The sequence below is a fragment of the Hyperoodon ampullatus genome (assembly GCF_949752795.1).
Source record: "Hyperoodon ampullatus genome assembly, chromosome: 2".
Taxonomy (NCBI): domain Eukaryota; kingdom Metazoa; phylum Chordata; class Mammalia; order Artiodactyla; family Ziphiidae; genus Hyperoodon; species Hyperoodon ampullatus.
Genome location: NC_136915.1, coordinates 118,803,639 through 118,823,444, shown reverse-complemented (window position 1 = coordinate 118,823,444; position 19,806 = coordinate 118,803,639). Strand labels below are relative to the sequence as shown.

Here is a 19,806-nt window from a genome sequence, read left to right as displayed (position 1 = left end):
TTCAAGGGAAGGACTCCCGAGGGAGGGACCTGCAGCCTGAAGTGAGCAGGGCTCAGCAGGGCCCTCGTGGTTTGCTCTCCCCATAAAGGCTCAGCACTTCACCCACCTCAGGACTCTCTGCAGAGGCGGTAGCTCTGAGTCTCCACTTGGCTGGGAACTCTCAGCTCCTGGCATCTGTGAGGAAGGAAGTAGGGAGCTCTCCGTGCTGTGAGGAAGGTGTTTCTGAGTCTGAGACAAGATCCGAGTGTGTGGGGAGCCATGATGCCAGCTCAGGTCTGGTCTTGGTCTCAGAGATGGGGAGTTTCAGAGAAAGGAGCCCATGGCCCCTTAAGGATTTGTAGCATTGGATAGAGGTGGGGGCTATTCCAGGAGGTTCCAGAATGCTCATAAGCCCATCACTTTCCATTTGAGGTTTCCTTACTCAGAAAGTTCAAAGAGCAAGGATGGAAGGAAAAGATGGACAAGCCTTTGACCTTGTGCATCTCCTTTCCCCTTAGGGGCCAGGGGCCAGATTCTGCCTCCTGCTGTTCCTCTCTTTGGCCAGCAGAGGGCGGAGTGCAGGTCAGTCACTCAGGAGCCGCAGTTTCTTCAGCTCACCTGAGGTGTGCAGTGGAGCAGGAGTAGAGCCGGGCTGGATGCTGAGGCCCTGGGCCAGAGGGGAGTTATGAAGATTCAGAGAAGCACACTTTGCAGCCGACTTGACATGTGGCCTGGGTGCTGACTGCTGGCCTCTTTGGGGTCTGGTCTGAAGCCAAGGCATGTCTTGGGGCTGCACTCTGTGCCTCTGTGTGGCTTAGGAGGCTCAGGGAGCCATGATAAAGACTGTGCTCCCTTCTAGCTACTCCTACTGCTATGGCCTTGGCCCGGGGATTCCCAGAGGGAGCTGGGTGGTCAGAGCTGTGTCCAGGGAATATCCTTCTTTAGTCCCCATCCTCACGATTCCATCCTCACAGTAGGTGTAATGATAATTTTCACTTTTAATTAATTGAGCAGAAGAATGCAAGTGTTAAGCCTGTACTCGATTGTGGGTCAGCTAGTCATAGCAGAGAGGATCCTGACCTCTGGGGTCTCATAGCGCAGTGCTGAACTGGTGAAGTGGGCAGGGGCTGGGATCTGATGGCCAGGAAGGCTGCTGTCAGCAGTACCAGACTATTAATGAGAATTATCTTTGCATCCTCTAGCAGCGACCCATTCTCCTGAGACATTTTGGGAGAGCAAAACCTGTGCTTCTTTCCTGCCTAGAAGCATCAAGGAAATCAAAGAAAGTTGTGGTGAAGCAAGTGGTGAGTTATAAACCAACCCAGCATCCTCTCATTTGAGTCACCTTTAAGCTAAACGGACCCCAGTCATGGACAGCAAGAGGAGTGTGCCCATCACTCCTGTCTGCTCTGACTCCTGCTACAGCCAAGGAGATTTCCAGTGAGAATTTTGAGACTTTTTGGTCCGACCCAGGTGCAGCAGACATGATCTTCTGAACACAGAGAGAATGCAGTGTTCCTGGTGACAGGTGGTGGCCAGAGCAGTGATGAGTCTAAGATTTTCCCCTTCTTGTAAGCTAAAGAATTAGCCTGCCACAGTTTCATAGATGCTGGCAGAGAATATGAAACTCCTGACAGTGAGACAAAGAAATTTATTATTCACATTCATAGCAGTAGCCAGAGGATCAGCATTTTCTTGTGCTGGTTCCCTGAGTCCCATCCCCACAGGGTGATGTGAAGAGGGCCAGGAAACATTTGCAGATTTAATTTGTTTGCCAAGCAGCTCGTAAATTGGGTTTGTCAAGCAAATACAAACCTTTTCAGAGAAGATAGTTTATTCTCTTTGGGGCTGAGTATGAGGAGGAACTCTGCGCTTAGAGAATCTGAATCTTATATAAAGGGCTGAGACCATGACTACCCTTTACTCTTAGTTGAGAGGCTACACCTTGATGTAGACTTGAGATGTGGTTGGCTGCTGATTTCTGGCCTCTCCAGGCCAGAAGGAAGCACGATCCACTGAGAATTAATATCTCTGTCTTCTAAGGATGTTAGTGCTACAGAGTCTTTGAATATGTAGCATGGAACAAAGGCTGTCAGTGTCCCTGTTCATAGATGACCCATAGAGAATTGTACTCTAACAAATGGATATGTGTGGGAGCCTCTAGGATACATTTCTGACTTCCCAGGGTGTTTCTGGTTTTGGAGTCTGAGATGGACCCTGTGCTCACAGACACGGGCTCTCTAGGCTGGTTCCGTCCACAGATGGCCTGTATTTCCTCTACACTGAGAATGGCATCATCTACCAGGCCTTCTGTGACATGACCTCTGGGGATGGCGGCTGGACCCTAGTGGCCAGTGTGCATGAGAACCACATTCCTGGGAAATGCACGGTAGGTGATCGCTGGTCGAGTCAGCAGGGCAGCAGGGCACACTGCCCAGAGGGTGACGGCAACTGGGCCAACACGTTTGGGTCTGTAGAGGCGTCCACCAGTGATACAAGGTTGGTGGCACTGACCACCCAGCTGGGAAAGGGCGGGGAGTGTGGCTGGAGCACAGCATGTGGAAGGGAGGGTGGGAGATGGGGATGAGGAGGTAGGGCTGGAGAAGAAGAAGGAAAAAAGTCCATGTCTTGAATCACGACTTTCTCCCACCGGGTCTTTTTGGGCGGTGGGGACTTATCGTCTGCTGGAGGTGGCAGGTGTCGGAGCGCTGCTGCCACCTGCCCCCCAGGAGCCCAGAGCTCTCAGCTCAACTGAGAACTGCATGTGTGGGTCTTTGGTTAGTGGGACCTCCTGGGCTGTTCAGGATCAGTGTGTGTGTTGCTCTGCAGAACCCTGGTTACTATGACATCCAGGCCCAGGACCTGGGCATGTGGCATGTGCCCAACAAGTCCCCCCTGCAGCACTGGAGGAACAGCTCCCTGCTGAGGTACCGCACCAACACTAGCTTCTTCCCGAATCTGGGACACAATCTGTTTGGACTCTACCAGGTGTATGGGGCTGCTGGCTGTTCACACTTCTTTTGGTGAACAGAGAGCCAAGTGTCTGGGGTGAGGAGTAAGTCTGCTCTGGGTTCCGTGTCACTAGCAGGTGCTTGTGCTTGGTGTTTCTTCCACCTGTGGGTCAGGTGAACTCATGTGCTACCTCTCTGAGGAATCTGAGCTGAGCACGGGATGAGGCCTATGAAGCAGGAGAGAGGGGGTAGAGTGGGAGAAGGACAAGGGGCTTGAAGCTAGTTAGGAACCTAGCTATGGGGTGGTGGTGGGGGGAAGGAGTCACTATTATTTAGACTGATTTCTGCATATTGACACCCGAAGGCTCTAAATCCCCAAATTCCCAATATGGCAGCTTCTCTACTGTCCTCACACAACCTGTATCTTGGGTCCCTGCAGAAATACCCAGTGAAGTTCGGATCAGGGAGCTGTCAGACTGACAATGGCCCAGCTATTCCTGTGGTCTATGACTTTGGTGATGTTGAGAAAACTGCATCTTAATACTCACCAATTGGTCATCGTGAGTATCTGCTTCCAAAGCCCAGTCATCAATCCTTCCCTGCACTCTTGGGGAAAGTGTAAATAACAACAATTAACAATTGCTAGCATTTGTTGAACACGTACAATGTGCCAAACTCTTTTCTAGGAACTTGACATGGTTTTGTGTCATTTAATCATCATTAGAACACTATGAAGTTAGAATTACTATCCTCTCCAATTTATAGGATATAAACCCAGGCTTCTTAACCAATATCCTGTATGGCTCTTAAAATAGTAAAAACTAGGCTAATGTTCACAGGTGAGAACAATTTGCAAAGTGGCGAGAAAAATTTATTTTTGTTATGATGGATAGCTATTATTTTAAAGAAGATATTTTTTCAGCATAATAAAGCCACAGAATTTAAGTCTTTGGTAGGAAAACAAGAGCCATTACTTTTTACATTTACTATTTCAGTGAGAGCAGGTAATGGTAGGTAGGGCAAATAAAGTCATGGTAATTGGATGAGAAGTGTGCCAGCATAAACAGATGGCCACATCTGATCATTGCTTATTGCTGCTGGACCTCTGGAGGTCTTCTTGCTGATCTTTCAGTGGAGTCTAATTTCTCCTATGAGCATTAGGCAGACAAGTGACCTCTTGTGAGCCCATGCCTTGGTCCTCTTTCCCCAGATGGAGGGAGGTTCTCTTCTAGCCAAGTTCAGGGTCAGGATGTAGCAGCCACTGTCCACAGAGGTGCAGGACTCTCTCCCCACAGCTTGGAGTGTTGAGCTGTAACCTGATCTGTTGGTGTAGGGAATCCCTGTGCTGGTGAAAGGGAAGCTGTTTCCAGTTCTTCCTTTGAATACTTGGCCCTTCTCTGCCTCTTCTTTTCCAGGGGAATTTGTTGCAGGATTTGTCCAGTTCAGGGTGTTTAATAATGAGAGAGCAGCCCAATGCCCTGTGTGCTGGGATGAGAGTCACGGGCTGCAACACTGAGCACGTGAGTTTATTTATTTATTTATTGGCTGTGTTGGGTCTTTGTTGCTGCACGCAGGGGCTTTCTCTAGTTGCGGCGAGCGGGGGCTACTCTTTGTGGCAGTGTGTGGGCTTCTCATTGTGGTGGCTTCTCTTTGTTTTGGAGCACAGGCTCTAGGCGCACGGGCTTCAGTAGTTGTGGCACGCAGGCTCAGCAGTTGTGGCTCGCGGGCTCTAGAGCACATGCTCAGTAGTTGTGGTGCACGGGCTTAGTTGCTTTGTGGCATGTGGGATCTTCCCAGGCCAGGGCTCGAACCCGTGTCCCCTGCATTAGCAGGCGGATTCTTAACCACTGCGCCACCAGGGAAGTCCTGAGCATGTGATTTTTGACAAGATATACGGCCTGGTGTGTTTGTGTGTGTGTGTGTGTATGTGTGAGTGTGCACACCCACCCTATGGAGTACGTTGATGTGTTTCTCCATGGCTTGCATTTTTACTTTTTTGCTGGTATTTTGTGGACATAATTTTTAAATTGTTACTATTATTTTTTAATTGAGATGTAATCGACATATAACATTATATAAGTTTCAGGTGTATAACATAATGATTCTCTCTCTCTCTCTCTCTCTCTATATATATATATATATATATATTTTTTTTTGTGGTACACGGGCCTCTCACCGTTGTGGCCTCTCCCGTTGCGGAGCACAGGCTCCGGGATGTGCAGGCTTAGCGGCCATGGCCCACGGGCCCAGCCACTCTGCAGCATGTGGGATCTTCCCGGACTGGGGCACGAACCTGTGTCCCCTGCATCGGCAGGCGGACTGTCAACCACTGCGCCACCAGGGAAGCCCTATATTTTTATATATTGTGAAATGATCACCATAATAAGTCTAGTCAGCACCCACCACCACACATAGTTACAAATTCTTTTTTCTTGTGATGAGAACTTTTAATATCTACTCTCTTAGTAACTTTTCAATTTATAATACAGTATTGTTAACTATAGTCACCAGTCTGTACTTTACATCCACAGGACTAATTTTATAACTGAAGGTTTGTACCTTTTGACCACTGGACATAATTTCCTGTATTGAAGTGCAATTTATCTGTAGTCTCAGATATGATTAGTACTTTTATGCTGTGTCTAAAAATTATTTCCATATGCTGAGGTCATGAAGATATTCTCCACTATTCTTATTAACTTGTAGAAGCTTTATGTTTTTGTTGTTTTTCCAGTCTTGTAGAAGAGAGCACCATAAGGGTGGTGACCGGAGACTGCCTTTGAGGGAAATTTTGTAGCTGGAAGGGCAGGAGGAAGATGGAGTCAGAGCTATGAGAATAAGGGCATTCCCGCAGGGCCTTTTCCTTCCTTTCCTTCCTGTCAGTCTGAGAAATGTGACCCTGAAGTCAAGAACATCTTCACTTCCCCCATTAATTATCAGTTTGTCCATTTGTCAGTCAAAATGAGGCATCTGTGACCTTGTGGAAGGACCCCTAGTTTGTGATTCGGAAGACAATCCAAACATGTGTCAAACTCAAGTTTGACATAGCAGTGTGGAGGATATGGATTCAAGAGCAGGGAAATTAAGGGCAGGGAGGTCATGAGGCAGATGTAAAGGTGCAGATGTGAAATAATAAGGACCTGAGCCAGGGTGTTCTTGATAAAGTTGAATGAGCAAGGACAGATACATAGATGGTGGAATCAACCGTTCTTGATGACCAAATGAATATGGGGGATGGCAAGTGAAGGAGACTGAACATACTTCAGGTTTTTGTTTTGGGTGACTGGGTGCTATCCATTAAGATGGGTGGCAAAATGAGGAATAGATTTAAGGGCAGCAAGAGAGAATTAGTTTGGTTTTGCTCAAGCAGAGTTTTAGATCTAGAGATACTTAGGTGGAGACATCCAAGTGGCGGCTGGATATGGAGTTTCAAGCATAGAAAATATCTGGCTGACCTCCGACATTTAGGAGTATCTTTTTTTTTTTTTTTTTAGATGTTGCGGGCAGGAGTTTATTAATTAATTATTTTTTTTGCTGTGTTGCGTCTTCGTTTCTGTGCAAGGGCTTTCTCTAGTTGTGGCAAGCGGGGGCCACTCTTCATCGCGGTGCGCGGGCCTCTCACTATCGCGGCCTCTCTTGTTGCGGAGCACAGGCTCCAGACGCGCAGGCTCAGTAGTTGTGGCTCACGGGCCTAGTTGCTCCGTGGCATGTGGGATCCTCCCAGACCAGGGCTCGAACCCGTGTCCCCTGCATTAGCAGGCAGATTCTCAACCACTGCGCCACCAGGGAAGCCCTAGGAGTATCTTGACAATATGTGATTATGCTGGTACTAGCTTAAAGTCACGGGAGAAGATGAGCCATCATCGGGGGAGTGAGGTGTGGACAGAGCCGTGAGGAATAGCATTTGGGGGATCGACTGAGGAAAAGAGGTGAGCTGAGGGGCCTGAGAATAAATATGAAGGAAGGTAGAAAGGAATTCAGGAAAGAGCATGATTTCAGAGTCCACTGGAGGGAGGGTTTTGTGTGGGGCAGCGGTCAAGGCCAAGTAGGATGAGGACCAAAGATTCCAGGGGATTCGACCATTAAGAGTTCACTGGTGTCCTAGCCAATCCCTCATTGTGTCTCTTCCCCCTGCCCCCCAGCACTGCATCGGCAGAGAAGGATTCTTCCCAGAGGCCAATCCCATGCAGTGTGGGGACTTCTCCTCCTTTGACTGGAATGGATATGGAGCTCACAGTGGTTACAGCTGCAGCCGGGAAACAACTGAGGCAGCTGTGCTCTTGTTCTACTGCTGAGAGCTGTGTGGTGTGAGACGTGGAACCCAACTCCTAAGCTCTGATACTCAGAGATGGAAAAACAGAATGTTAAGAAGGAGAGGAAGATAATAAATTACATCACATTGTGGTCCTAAGTTACTTTGAACTCTTTTTACAAATTGACTGAGACCTGGAGGGATGTTTTAAAATAATGCCTCTTATTCTGGTGATTTCTACTTTAGACGGTCTGAGTTTGGAACTTCAGGTCTCTGGTATCCCAGAACACAAGTTTGCCCCTCTTTCTAGGGAAACCCTGAGTGAGATTGAAGAGCAGGGGGAAATCTTTCTTGCTAAATTTCCTATCATACTGTTATTGTTTAATGAAATAAAGCCCTCAACATCAACATCTTAAGGAAGACAAGGTGACTATTATTTAGATTCAGTAGGAAAAAAGAATTAGAGGTCACAACTGTCCATTTCTTTTATTCCTCCTGCTTTGACAGTCGGGATAGTATCCTTAAAATGATTCTAGAGCAATTCCAACGTGTGTGTTGGGGAGGGTTCTCACAGCACCAAGAAATTCACTGACGGCTAGCTGGATGTCCTACAACTCAACTCAATTTTGACCCAGTCTATCAGGAGACAATGTCAGATCCCCATGTGAAGGGCTCAGTCCTACAAGTCTGCCCCTGGAATCCCCCACTCCAGATGCCAGTTGCAAGTCCAGATTGTCACCTGTGCTTCTGACTGACTGGCTATAGATTGGAGGTTCCAATGAATCCTTTCTTGGGTTCAATTAATTTGCTAGAGTCGCTCAGAGAACTCAAAGAAACATTTTACTTACTAGGTGATCAGTTTATTATAAAAGGGTATAACCCAGGAACAGCCAGATGGAATAGATGCTTGGGGCCAGTATGGCTGAAGGGCACAGAGCTTCCTTGCCCACTCTGAGCATGGCATTTTCCCCCAATCTCCACATATTCACCAACCCAGAAGCTCTCCAAACCCTATCCTTTGGATTTTTATAGAGGGTTCATTACACATGCATGAATGATTAAATCATTGCCCAGGGCAATTGGTTAAACCTGCCACTTCTCTCCAGGAGGGTCAGGGTAGGTGGGACTGAAAGTTTCAACCCTCTCATCACAAGGCTGATTCTAACTTCGTTAATATAACTGAAGGCACCCCTCCTTTTTTTTCTCTGATCCCTTAGGTATTGTTAAGTGTTTTAGGAGCTCTTTGCCAGAAACAGGATGAAGGCCAAATTTATTATTCATATTGTGATTCACAACATCATGCTCCCCAAGGATGGATGTGAATGGCAAGGTCTGGGCTCCCATCTTCTGTTGCTTATTCAAAAGGGGAGCCAAAGGTTCCAGTGAGGTCTCAGTGTTTCATCTGTGGAAACAGGAAGCTGATGACAGCAGTCCTGGCCTGTGAGCAGATCAATCTTTTTACAGTTTTGCTCAAAATGCAAATCTGATCATAACATTCCCCACCTCCCATCACCATACTTTTTCTTTATTGCTCCTGTGGATTAGGGCAGTGGTTCTCAAATAGGGTGGGAGGTGGGTGGTATCTCTTCTCAGGTAGGGCAGCCAGATTTAGCAAATAAAAACACAGGAGACCCACTTACATTTTAATTTCAGATAAACAGTGAATAATGTTTTTACTATAAATGTGTCTCCTGCAATATTTTTCTGGTGACCCTACCCCAGGGAACATTTGGGAATATCTGGAGACGTTTTCATGACTGGTAGGTGATGTGTGGGTGGGAGAAGTACTACTGGATAGAGGCCAGGGGTGCTGTGAAACACCTTCCATTGCACAGGACTCCTCCCCCAAATGGAGAATCATGTGATCTGAAATGTCAGTAGTGCTGTGGTTGAGAAACCCTGGATAGAGGACTTTGTCTTTACTATTTTGTTTTAAAGCAATTTTCACAAAGGTCAGTTTCATTATTGGTGGTTAGTACATTTAACAGTTAAATAGATTTAAATAATTCAAGGTGACTGCATGACTGCAGCATTGGTAACTAGACAGATAACCAATTTAACCAGAAGCCAGCTAACATGAAATTGCCTGCACATTTAAAATACAGTTCTTGTTTAGATGGTCTTTTGTTTTCATCACTGGGGGTCAGGAGAGGGGGAGTGAAGCCTACTGTCAAAGGGGAAATGTATTCAGGTCAAACCTTCTGATATCTCTTCCCAGAAGTTTCTACAGCTGGATTCTCCCCCAACCCCAGAGAAAGCCCAGGTTCATGGCTTCCAGCAGTAATGTTCTTCCTGTTTACCAGAACAGACAGTGTCAGCTTCACACCAGACACAGAGGCTGAATGTAGCCCATTCCAAGTGAACTACAATTGTTGACTTTTGCAGAAACAGAAGCAGTGGGATCCAACTGATATTTAGCTGCAATGCCCAAATGAGTGCAGCCGGTACCTAATATCCAAGCAAGATTCACCCAAGTGTCAAGATCTTCACATCCTTTCTGATAAATTGATCCTCCAAATTCTGTCCCCAGAATCACTGGCATAGTATGCAGCTGGAAGTCCCCAGTCCTGTAGGGCACTGCAAATTTATTCCTTTTCAGCTTTTTTCTTTTTTTTACATCTTTATTGGAGTATAATTGCTTTACAATGGTGTGTTAGTTTCTGCTTTATAACAAAGTGAATCAGTTATACATATACATATGTTCCCATATCTCTTCCCTCTTGCGTCTCCCTCCCTCCCACCCTCCCTATCCCACCCCTCTAGGTGGTCACAAAGCACCGAGCTGATCTCCCTGTGCTATGCTGCTGCTTCCCACTAGCTATCTATTTTAGGTTTGGTAGTGTATATGTCCATGCCACTCTTTCGCTTTGTCACAGCTTACCTTTCCCCCTCCCCATATCTTCTAGTCTATTCTCTAGTAGGTCTGTGTCTTTATTCCTGTCTTGCCCCTAGGTTCTTCATGACATTTTTTTCCCTTAAATTCCATATATATGTGTTAGCATACGGTATTTGTCTTTCTCTTTCTGACTTACTTCACTCTGTATGACAGACTCTAGGTCCATCCACCTCATTACAAATAGCTCAATTTCGTTTCTTTTTATGGCTGAGTAATATTCCATTGTATATATGTGCCACATCTTCTTTATCCATTCATCCGATGATGGACACTTAGGTTGTTTCCATCTCTGGGCTATTGTAAATAGAGCTGCAATGAACATTTTGGTACATGACTCTTTTTGAATTATGGTTTTTTCAGGGTATATGCCCAGTAGTGGGATTGCTGGGTCATATGGTAGTTCTATTTGTAGTTTTTTAAGGAACCTCCATACTGTTCTCCATAGTGGCTGTACCAATTCACATTCCCACCAGCCGTGCAAGAGTGTTCCCTTTTCTCCATAGCTTCTCCAGCATTTATTGTTTCTAGATTTTTTGATGATGGCCATTCTGACTGGTGTGAGATGATATCTCATTGTAGTTTTGATTTGCATTTGTCTAATGATTAATGATGTAGAGCATTCTTTCATGTGTTTGTTGGCAGTCTGTATATCTTCTTTGGAGAAATGTCTCTTTAGGTCTTCTGCCCATTTTTGGATTGGGTTGTTTGTTTTTTTGCTATTGAGCTGCATGAGCTGCTTATAAATATTGGAGATTAATCCTTTGTCAGTTGCTTCATTTGCAAATATTTTCTCCCATTCTGAGGGTTGTCTTTTGGTCTTGTTTATGGTTTCCTTTGCTGTGCAAAAGCTTTGAAGTTTCATTAGGTCCCATTTGTTTATTTTTGTTTTTATTTCCATTTCTCTAGGAGGTGGGTCAAAGAAGATCTGGCTGTGATTTATGTCATAGAGTGTTCTGCCTGTGTTTTCCTCTAATGAAAGAAATTAAAGATGATACAAATAGATGGAGAGATATACCATGTTCTTGGATTGGAAGAATCAACATTATGAAAATGACTCTACTACCCAAAGCAATCTACAGATTCAATGCAATCCCTATCAAACTACCACTGGCATTTTTCACAGAAATAGAACAAAAAATTTCACAATTTGTATGGAAACACAAAAGACCCCGAATAGCCAAAGCAATCTTGAGAATGAAAAACGGAGCTGGAGGAATAAGGCTCCCTGACTTCAGACTATACTACAAAGCTACAGTAATCAAGACAGTATGGTACTGGCACAAAAACAGAAATATAGATCAATGGAAAAGGATAGAAAGCCCAGAGATAAACCCACGCACATATGGTCACCTTATCTTTGATAAAGGAGGCAGGAATGTACAGTGGAGAAAGGACAGCCTCTTCAATAAGTGGTGCTGGGAAAACTGGACAGGGACATGTAAAAGTATGAGATTAGATCACTCCCTAACACCATACACAAAAATAAGCTCAAAATGGATTAAAGACCTAAATGTAAGACCAGAAACTATCCTTTTCAGCTTTGATTTGGCACTGTCCCAGGTCATGGGCTGGTACCCAGCAAGCTAGCCACCACAGTCAAAGACAGCTGAGCCACTGGTTGCAGGTCCAGAAAAACCCAAGTCAACATCACAACCAAGGTTTATACACTCCCTCTTGTAAGAAGACTTGATTTTGCCATTTTCCTTTACCATGTTAGTGTGAGAAGGTAGTACCAAATCTTATAATCAAACCTTGAAAAATCTCGTCCTCATTTGTAATTTAATTCTGCTCCCAGCGTGTTATCAGTGTTCCTTTGTTCTGTGCTAGATCATATAGTATATGTATTAGGTCTCCAAGGTCCCAGGAAATTGACCTGTGTCCGTATTAGATGATCCAGATGTTGAAAATTTTGTGTCAGTGTGATTTTGTTTTCATATCCAGACAACCCCAAAACAAATCCTTCACTGAAAATATCTCTGGCAGATTTGCCAAGGTCAGCCCATGACAGAGCCCATGATAGAGGAATACACATTGTTCACACACTCCATGGCAAGACTGTGAGAAGAGGTGCCCTGTTTTTTCCTGAGGGGAGAACTGCAGCCACAGCTGAGGCCACTGCACTTGCTCTGGGTTGGGCAGCAGCTGTCCTGGCTAGAGGGTGAAATAAAAGCCCTGTGCTTGTTCTTGGCTAAACCTGATTTGTATGGTACTTGGTCAACTCCTGTTAATGTACAGTTGATCCCTGAACAATGTGTGCGTTGTGAAGACCAACACTTTGCACAGTCTAAAATCCACATATAACTTATAGTTTGTCATCTGTACCCATAGTTTTGCCAAATCTGTGGTTTCTCTGTGTTTGTGGTCGCAGATTCAAAGAACCATGAATTGTGTAGCACTGTGTTATTTACTATTGAAAAAAAACCCACGTGTAAGTGGACCAGAACAGTTCAAACCCACTTTGTTCAAGTGTCAACTGTATTTGCTTTTTTTCTAGTATCTTCTCTTTTTTTCACCTCCCTAATAAATCTTTGTTCCTTACTACCTCATTCCTGATTTTCCTTCCTGCTCTTTTTTATTTATTTATTTATTTATTTATTTATTTATTTATTTATTTATTTATGGCTGTGCTGGCTCTTCGTTTCTGTGCGAGGGCTTTCTCTAGTTGCGGCAAGTGGGGGCCACTCCTCATCGCAGTGCGCAGGCCTCTGACTATCGCAGCCTTTCTTGTTGCGGAGCACAGGCTCCAGACGCGCAGGCTCAGTAATTGTGGCTCACGGGGCTAGCCGCTCCGCGGCATGTGGGATCCTCCCAGACCAGGGCTCAAACCCGTGTCCCCTGCATTGGCAGGCAGATTCTCAACCACTGCGCCACCAGGGAAGCCCCTTCCTGCTCTTTTATTCCTTCTTTCTCTACTCATCTTTGATACTTCTTGCCTTATTTCTCTCTCCTCATGTCAGGGTGTTACAAAACCAAATTTGAGTCCATATGCCTGTGTGCAGTATAGCCAATCTACTGACACAGTGTTGTGGTGAAGGAAAGTGCAGTGTTTACTACAGGTGCCCAGCAAAGAGTTCGGGTAGGTAATGTTCAAAAGCCCCTGAATTCCCAGTGGCTTTCAGGGAAAAGTGATTTTTTTTTTTTTTTTTTTTTTTTTTTTTTTGCGGTAAGCGGGCCTCTCACTGTTGTGGCCTCTCCCGTTGCAGAGCACAGGCTCCGGACGCACAGGCTCAGCGACCATGCCTCAAGGTCCTAGGCACTTCGCGGCATGTGGGATCTTCCCGGACCGGGGCACAAACCCGTGTTCCCTGCATCGGCAGGCGGACTCTCAACCACTGCATCACCAGGGAAGCCCCAGGGAAAAGTTTTTAAAGACAGGGCGAGGAAGAGGGTTACAGTGTGCGGCATCTACTAGTGGACATTTTTCTGATTGGGTTGATGGTGAGGTCATTGGGATCAACATCATCAACCTTCTGGTTCCAACTGGTCTGGGGTCTACCTGCTTGTGGTCAGCATATAGTTAACTTCTTCCACTTGGTGAGAGTTTTAGTAATCGCAAAACAGCTCCAAGGATATGGCTCAGAAGGCATTTGTCATCTGGAAGGAGTATTTTTGGAGCACTGGCAAACTTTAATTTCTTAAACAAGATGGCGATTCATAGGTATTTTCTTTTCTGTAATTTGTGAAACTGTATATTTATGTTTTATATCCTTTTCTATATGTGTTTTAATTTTTTCCAATAAAGTTTGGAGAAGCTGAGCCGGATGTGAGGTTGGAAGGGGGTTGGCTATTTTCCACACTATTCTCTGTCCACACACACACATACTGTCAATTTTTTTTTTTTTTTGCCTAAAATACATTTTGAATTATGTTGATAAAGACTGGTGATTGGTTATGAGTCTAAATTCACAAAAAGCAGTACTCTATCAGAGTCAATTTTTTATTCCTTCTTTTACATTGTTACCAACACTCCTTCACCTTCCAACAATTTCCAGCTTGTCACCACACACAACACAGCCTCAAACTCTACCTTGTCTCCCCAGTTGAGTCTGTCCTGTAGTGGAAAGATCAGTTGGCTGCAATCCGTACCTCCTAACATTTACCTCACTTTTCCCAGCTCCTTTTCACTGCCAAAGCTGTAACGTTCCTTGCTGCTTCTACAGTTTCCCTCTTAACTTCTCTTGCTGATTCCTAACTTCTAGTGCACATGGAAATTCAGTGATGAGAGAAATTGATCTACAGGGCATACGGGCACAAAGTGGGGAAGAGAAAGGTAGAGAGGGCAAGTGCCAGGTATTCACGCAATCCCACTGACCAGCAGCAATGGGTCCCTCTTCCTTTCAGATATATGAGAAATTTGACTCTAAAGCCCATCCTGACAGCCTGTTTCCAGAACCATTTCTGTGCTATTTATCTTAGCCTGCATCCTCCACATGTGAAAGCCTGAGGCAAAGATGAAAGTGCTAACACTTGAGTTGGAAGCTGCCAATTCAGAAAGATAAGGATTAGGAAAAAATGGAAGAGATGAAGAAAACATTAGAAACTATGTTATTTGTGATCTCTCTGCCTATCTCTTTATAATGATTCTGGAAGAGACATGGAGGACGCAGAGTCCTGGCCAGAAATCTCTCCCAGGTCCCATGGTGAATTGTCCAGTGTGGGAGAGAGCTTGGCTGACGACACCTGATTCCATATGAGGAACAGGAACAAGTAAAGGCAGAGAGAGGAAGGAGGGAAAGAGAGGAAGTGGTCAGGAGTTAAAGAACATGAAGAGCAAAAGAAGTGAGAGTAGGGAAAGTGATGGCAAAGTCGAGGTGCTGGGGGGTGGCAGGATCATTTAGGGAGGAGAGAAGGAGAGAGAAGGTATTCAAATGTCCCAGTGACACCATGTGCAGTAGAAACAAGCCGTCCCCACTGAGCTGTTCTTAAATTGCAGACTCAGGAGCAAAAGAAATTATTGTTGATGTGTTAAGTCACTGGGTTTGGAGTGGCTTGTTGTACCACAGTAGTTAACTGATCCGACCTCCATGGTGTGCAGTTTGAGCCTGGTGCTCTAGTGCTGCACTAACATGTGCCTGGTGCTCTAACATGACTGTTTTCAGTGGGATTGTGGAAGTGCTTTGTGGTATATAAGGACCCTTGCTGGCAGCAGCAGTGCGGGGAAGGGATTGGAGTGGGCCAACACTGGACACAAGTGAAGATTAGGAGGGGTCAGGAGGCCAGTTTAGGAATGGAGGACCTTGTTCTATGGTCACCAACATCATTCCATGTCCAGATGATTAGTTGGAGGCAATCAAAGTCATTCCACCCTTCTGGCCAGAGGCTGATTCTAGAGTGGGCATGTGTCCCATCTCTGCCCAATGAGACATTAGGAAAAGTGTGCTGGAGCCTCTGGGAAACACTTCATTTCTTCTAAAAAGGAGTCAGAGGAAGTGATCCCTCTTTTTGCTCTTGATATTTCTTAGTCTTATAGATTATTATGGGTTGTCCAATAGAAAAATGGGCAGAAGACCTTAACAGACATTTCTCCAAAGAAGACACACAGATGGCCAGTAAGCAGATGAAAAAATGCTCAACATCATGAATTATTAGAAAAATGCAAATCAAAACTACAATGAGGTACCACCTCATACCAGTCAGAATGGCCATCACTGAAAAGTCTATAAATAACAAATGCTGGAAAGGGTGTGGAGAAAAGGGAGCCCTCCTACACTGTTGGTGGGAATGTAAGTTGGTGTAGCCATTATGGAAAACTAAAAACTAAAAACTAAAAGCCTCAGAAAACTAAAAATAGAATTACCATATGATCCAAGAATCCCACTCCTGGGAGTATACCCAGACAAAACTATAATTCAAAAGGATAAATGCATCCCTATGTTCACAGCAGCACTATTCACAATATCCAAAACATGGAAAAAACTTAAATGTCCATTGACAGATGAATGGATAAAAAAGATGTGGTACATATATACAATGGAATACTACTCAGTCATAAAAAAGAATGAAATATTGCCATTTGCAGCAATATGGATGAATCTAGAGATTATCATACTAAGTGAAGTAAGACAGAAAGAGAAAGACTAATAGCATACGATATCACTTATATATGGCATCTAAAATATGGCACAAATGAACCTATCTACAAAACAGAAACAGACTCACAGACATAGAGGACGGACTTGTGGTTGCCAAGGGGGAAGGGTATGGGGAGGGAAGGACTGGGAGTTTGGGATTAGCAGATGTAAACTATTATATACAGGATGGATAAACAACAAGGTCCTACTGTATAACACAGGGAACAATATTCAATATCTTGTGATAAACCATAATGGAAAAGAATATAAAAAAAGAATTGTCTATATGTGTATAATTGAGTCACTTTGCTGTACAGCAGAGACTGGCACAACATTGTAAATCAACTCTACTTCAATAAAAAAATTATAAAAAAATATAGATTATTATGTGTTGAAATGTGTTCCCCCCAAATTCATACCAGAACTCTAACTCTGAGTACCTCAGAATGTGAGTGCATTTGGGGATTGGGTCTTTAAAGAGTTTATGAAGTTAAAATTAGGCCATTAAGCTTGGGTCCAATCCACTCTTATTGGTATCCTTACAAGAGGAAACAATTTGGACAGAGTCATGAGGGATGCATCACAGAGGAAAGACCTTGTGAGGACATAGTGAGAAGGTGGTCATCCACAATCTGCAAGCCAAGGAGAGAGGCCTCTCAAGGACCTAGACCTGCCAACATTTGATCTAGGACTTCTACCTTCCAGAAATTTGAGAAAATACACTGTTGTTTAAGTGCCCCGCTCCCACACAAGTCTGTGGTGTTTTTTTATGGTAGACCTACAAAACTATTACACAGATGCTGCTTGGAGCACTGACAGACATTTTACTCTCAGCCAGAGGATGAGCCAGGGTAGAGAGGCTGAAAGTGCTGGGGTCTTGAAGACAGTGAGCTGGTGCCGAGTCAATTAAGCCTGAAACTGCTCTGCCTCTAAATTTCCTATTTCATAAGGTGATGTATTTACTTTTTGTTTAAGCCATTTTGAGGTGGGTTTTCTATTAGTTCCAGTTGAAAGTCCTGTAACTGATCTAGGCCTGAACTAATCAAGCATCAGAGGCAGTACGACTTGAGGGTGGTGGTGTGGGAAACAGATTTAAGAGGAAGTAGGAGATAGAATAAATGGGACACAGTCATTGGTTGTGACTGGATGTAGGTGGTTTGAAGGGGTGCTGTCCCTAGTTTACTTCTACCATTTCCCCAGATGCTTAGATGCCGTCAACTTTAGGTCATTCCATAATTTATATCCCATGAAGGATGAGATGCACAATGAAATTAAAGATGTCAAAATATGAAAAACTATGTCTTAGAATCAATAAAAGAACGTATTACAAGAAGCATAAGTTTTCTTTTTTTAAAAAAATAAATTTATTTATTTATTTTTGGCTGCGTTGGGTCTTCGTTGCTGCACGCAAGCTTTCTCTAGTTGTGGTGAGCGGGAGCTACTCTTTGTTGTGGTGCGTGGGCTTCTCTTTGTGGTGGCTTCTCTTGTTGCAGAGCATGAGCTCTAGGCGTGCGGGCTTCAGTAGTTGTGACACGCGGGCTCAGTAGTTGTGGCTCGTGGGCTCTAGAGCACAGGCTCAGTAGTTGTGGTGCACGGGTTTAGCTGCTCCGTGGCATGTGCATTCTTCTGGACCAGGGCTTGAACCCGTGTCCCCTGCATTGGCAGGCAGATTCTTAACCACTGTGCCACCAGGGAAGTCCCAAGGAGCATAAGTTTTCTCTGGAGTTTTTCTTGGACACTTTTATTTTCCTTTATCAATGTACCCGAGTATTTTGTGTAAGTCAATACTTTGAACCTACAAAGACAGAAAATGTTAGCTTAACAACAACAACAAAAGGCTCAGCCTTAGCCTAAGGCTTGCGATGTTATCAGCAATATAATAAAGTGATGTATTAGGTATGTGGTAATCACTGTGGATGAACTGATCAATTCTATTATAGCTGAAGGGAGAATCTGAGAACAGAAGAATGCCATTGAGACAGAAATGATAGATGAAGCTTGAAGCATCAGAGGTGGTTTGTACTGACTTATCCTGAAATGTAGTCTCTTCATTTGCTCATCTGTAGTAAATATTCACCAGTTTGTGGGAAAATGAGAAAATAAAAGACAAAGTAGTGTCATTGTGTGAAACTACATTTATTTCAACTGAAGATTTATATGTATTCTGAGAAGATCAGTTCCAATTTTGTTCTTAAAATATCTTTTTTTCTATGAACTGATGATGATGGTTGATGTTTAATTGAAAACAATTTTTTTTGTGTATGTTTTGCCAGAAGGAAAGACACAAGCAAAAAACCCAAAGTAACACCAGTTCTTATTAGTCTTGTCCTCATGTGTTTTTTTGTGTGTGTGAAAATAACACAGGTCCATGAAATCCCTGCATCTGGACACTATGCTGCTAGTTGATCTTTAAGATTTGTCTTTTATAGGCTGTTGAGCTTCTAGAGAGAAAGCTCTTAGGGTCAAACTGGCTGTCACCTCTTGGTTCCTGGTCCCAGTGTGGAGGGAAGTAGGGGACTATCTGCACTGTGCTGCTGAGACTCAGACAAGATCTGTGAGTGCGGGAGCCCGGATTCCAGTTCAGAGATGTGTGGAGGACAAGGAATTCTTAGCCTTTAAGTCTTTGTAGGACTGGACAGGGGTGGGAGCTGGGACTGAGGGAAAAACGATGATCAGGAAGGTAACCTTCATCTTGTTTTTCCTTAGATTACAAGGATCCACCCCGGCTTCCTGCTGTTTCTCATGGTGGCCACAAGAGGGTGCAGTGCAGGCGATTCTCTCCTGGAGCAGCACTTCCTCCCCTTCTCTAAATGTCAATAACAGAACTGGGCTCGGCTCTTCTCAGGGTCCTGGAGACTCTGGGGCAGAGGGGATGTCTTTGAGCTGCACAGAGACCACTTCCTGCTGCAGATGAGCTTCACAGTGACCACTTCCTGCTGCAAACTTGAGATGCCTGTAGGCTGAGTGCTGATTTCTGGCATCTGGTTGGACCTGGTCTGTAGAAAGCAGTTCGGGTGTTGGGTGAAGCATGTCCTGGGTCCCAGCTCTGTGCCTCTGTGTGGCCCTCAGGGTGGCCCTCAGCGGCCTGTGGTAAGAACTGTGTCCTCTCCCAGCCTCTCCTCTCTCCAGTGGGATTGGTCTTGGGATTTCCAGAGGGGGTCGAATGGTCTGTTTTGTTCCCAGGACTGCTCTCTTCCCAGTCTTCCTCCCCACAGCAAGACTAGCAATGGGGGCTTCCCTGGTGGCGCAGTGGTTGAGAGTCCACCTGCCGATGCAGGGGACACGGGTTCATGCCCAGGTCCGGGAAGATCCAACATGCCGCGGAGCGGCTGGGCCCGTGAGCCATGGCCGCTGAGCCTGCGCGTCCTGAGCCTGTGCTCTGCAACGAGAGAGGCCACAGCACTGAGAGGCCCGCGTACCACAAAAAAAATAAAAATAAAAATAAAAATTGTTTTACTCCCCCAAATTTTACTAATAAACTTTTAGAAGTTTTATATGTCATGTAGAAACAATATTGCTCATCTCCATCAGCTGCTAGGTTGGGTCTGTGTCACTAGTTACTATATTGCACATGAGATACCACATAGCAAATACATGCTCTTGACTGAGGTGCATGGAGACAAAGATTTTAGGAGTGGTATTTGTGTGTGTGTGTGT

The 19,806-nt window shown here is 44.8% G+C and overlaps 1 protein-coding gene and 1 pseudogene across 2 annotated transcripts; one reads left to right on the top strand and one right to left on the bottom strand.

Moving 5' to 3' along the window:
• Positions 1–258: 258 nt before the first annotated feature.
• Positions 259–7,225, top strand: LOC307065346 (intelectin-1-like; the record flags this gene model as incomplete). Its single annotated transcript, XM_079722155.1, is given in 10 exon segments — positions 259–273; positions 498–561; positions 1,182–1,283; positions 2,241–2,482; positions 2,809–2,967; positions 3,370–3,468; positions 3,472–3,490; positions 4,346–4,401; positions 4,403–4,450; positions 7,073–7,225. Coding segments are annotated over 10 exon segments (957 nt in total).
• Positions 7,226–9,502: 2,277 nt separating this feature from the next.
• On the bottom strand, positions 9,503–12,110 carry LOC307065335 (non-selective voltage-gated ion channel VDAC2-like; annotated as a pseudogene). Its single transcript has 2 exons — positions 11,631–12,110; positions 9,503–9,801 (listed from the first exon to the last, which is right to left on the bottom strand). The product of its transcript is annotated as a non-selective voltage-gated ion channel VDAC2-like (transcript).
• Between the last annotated feature and the right edge of the window lie 7,696 nt (positions 12,111–19,806).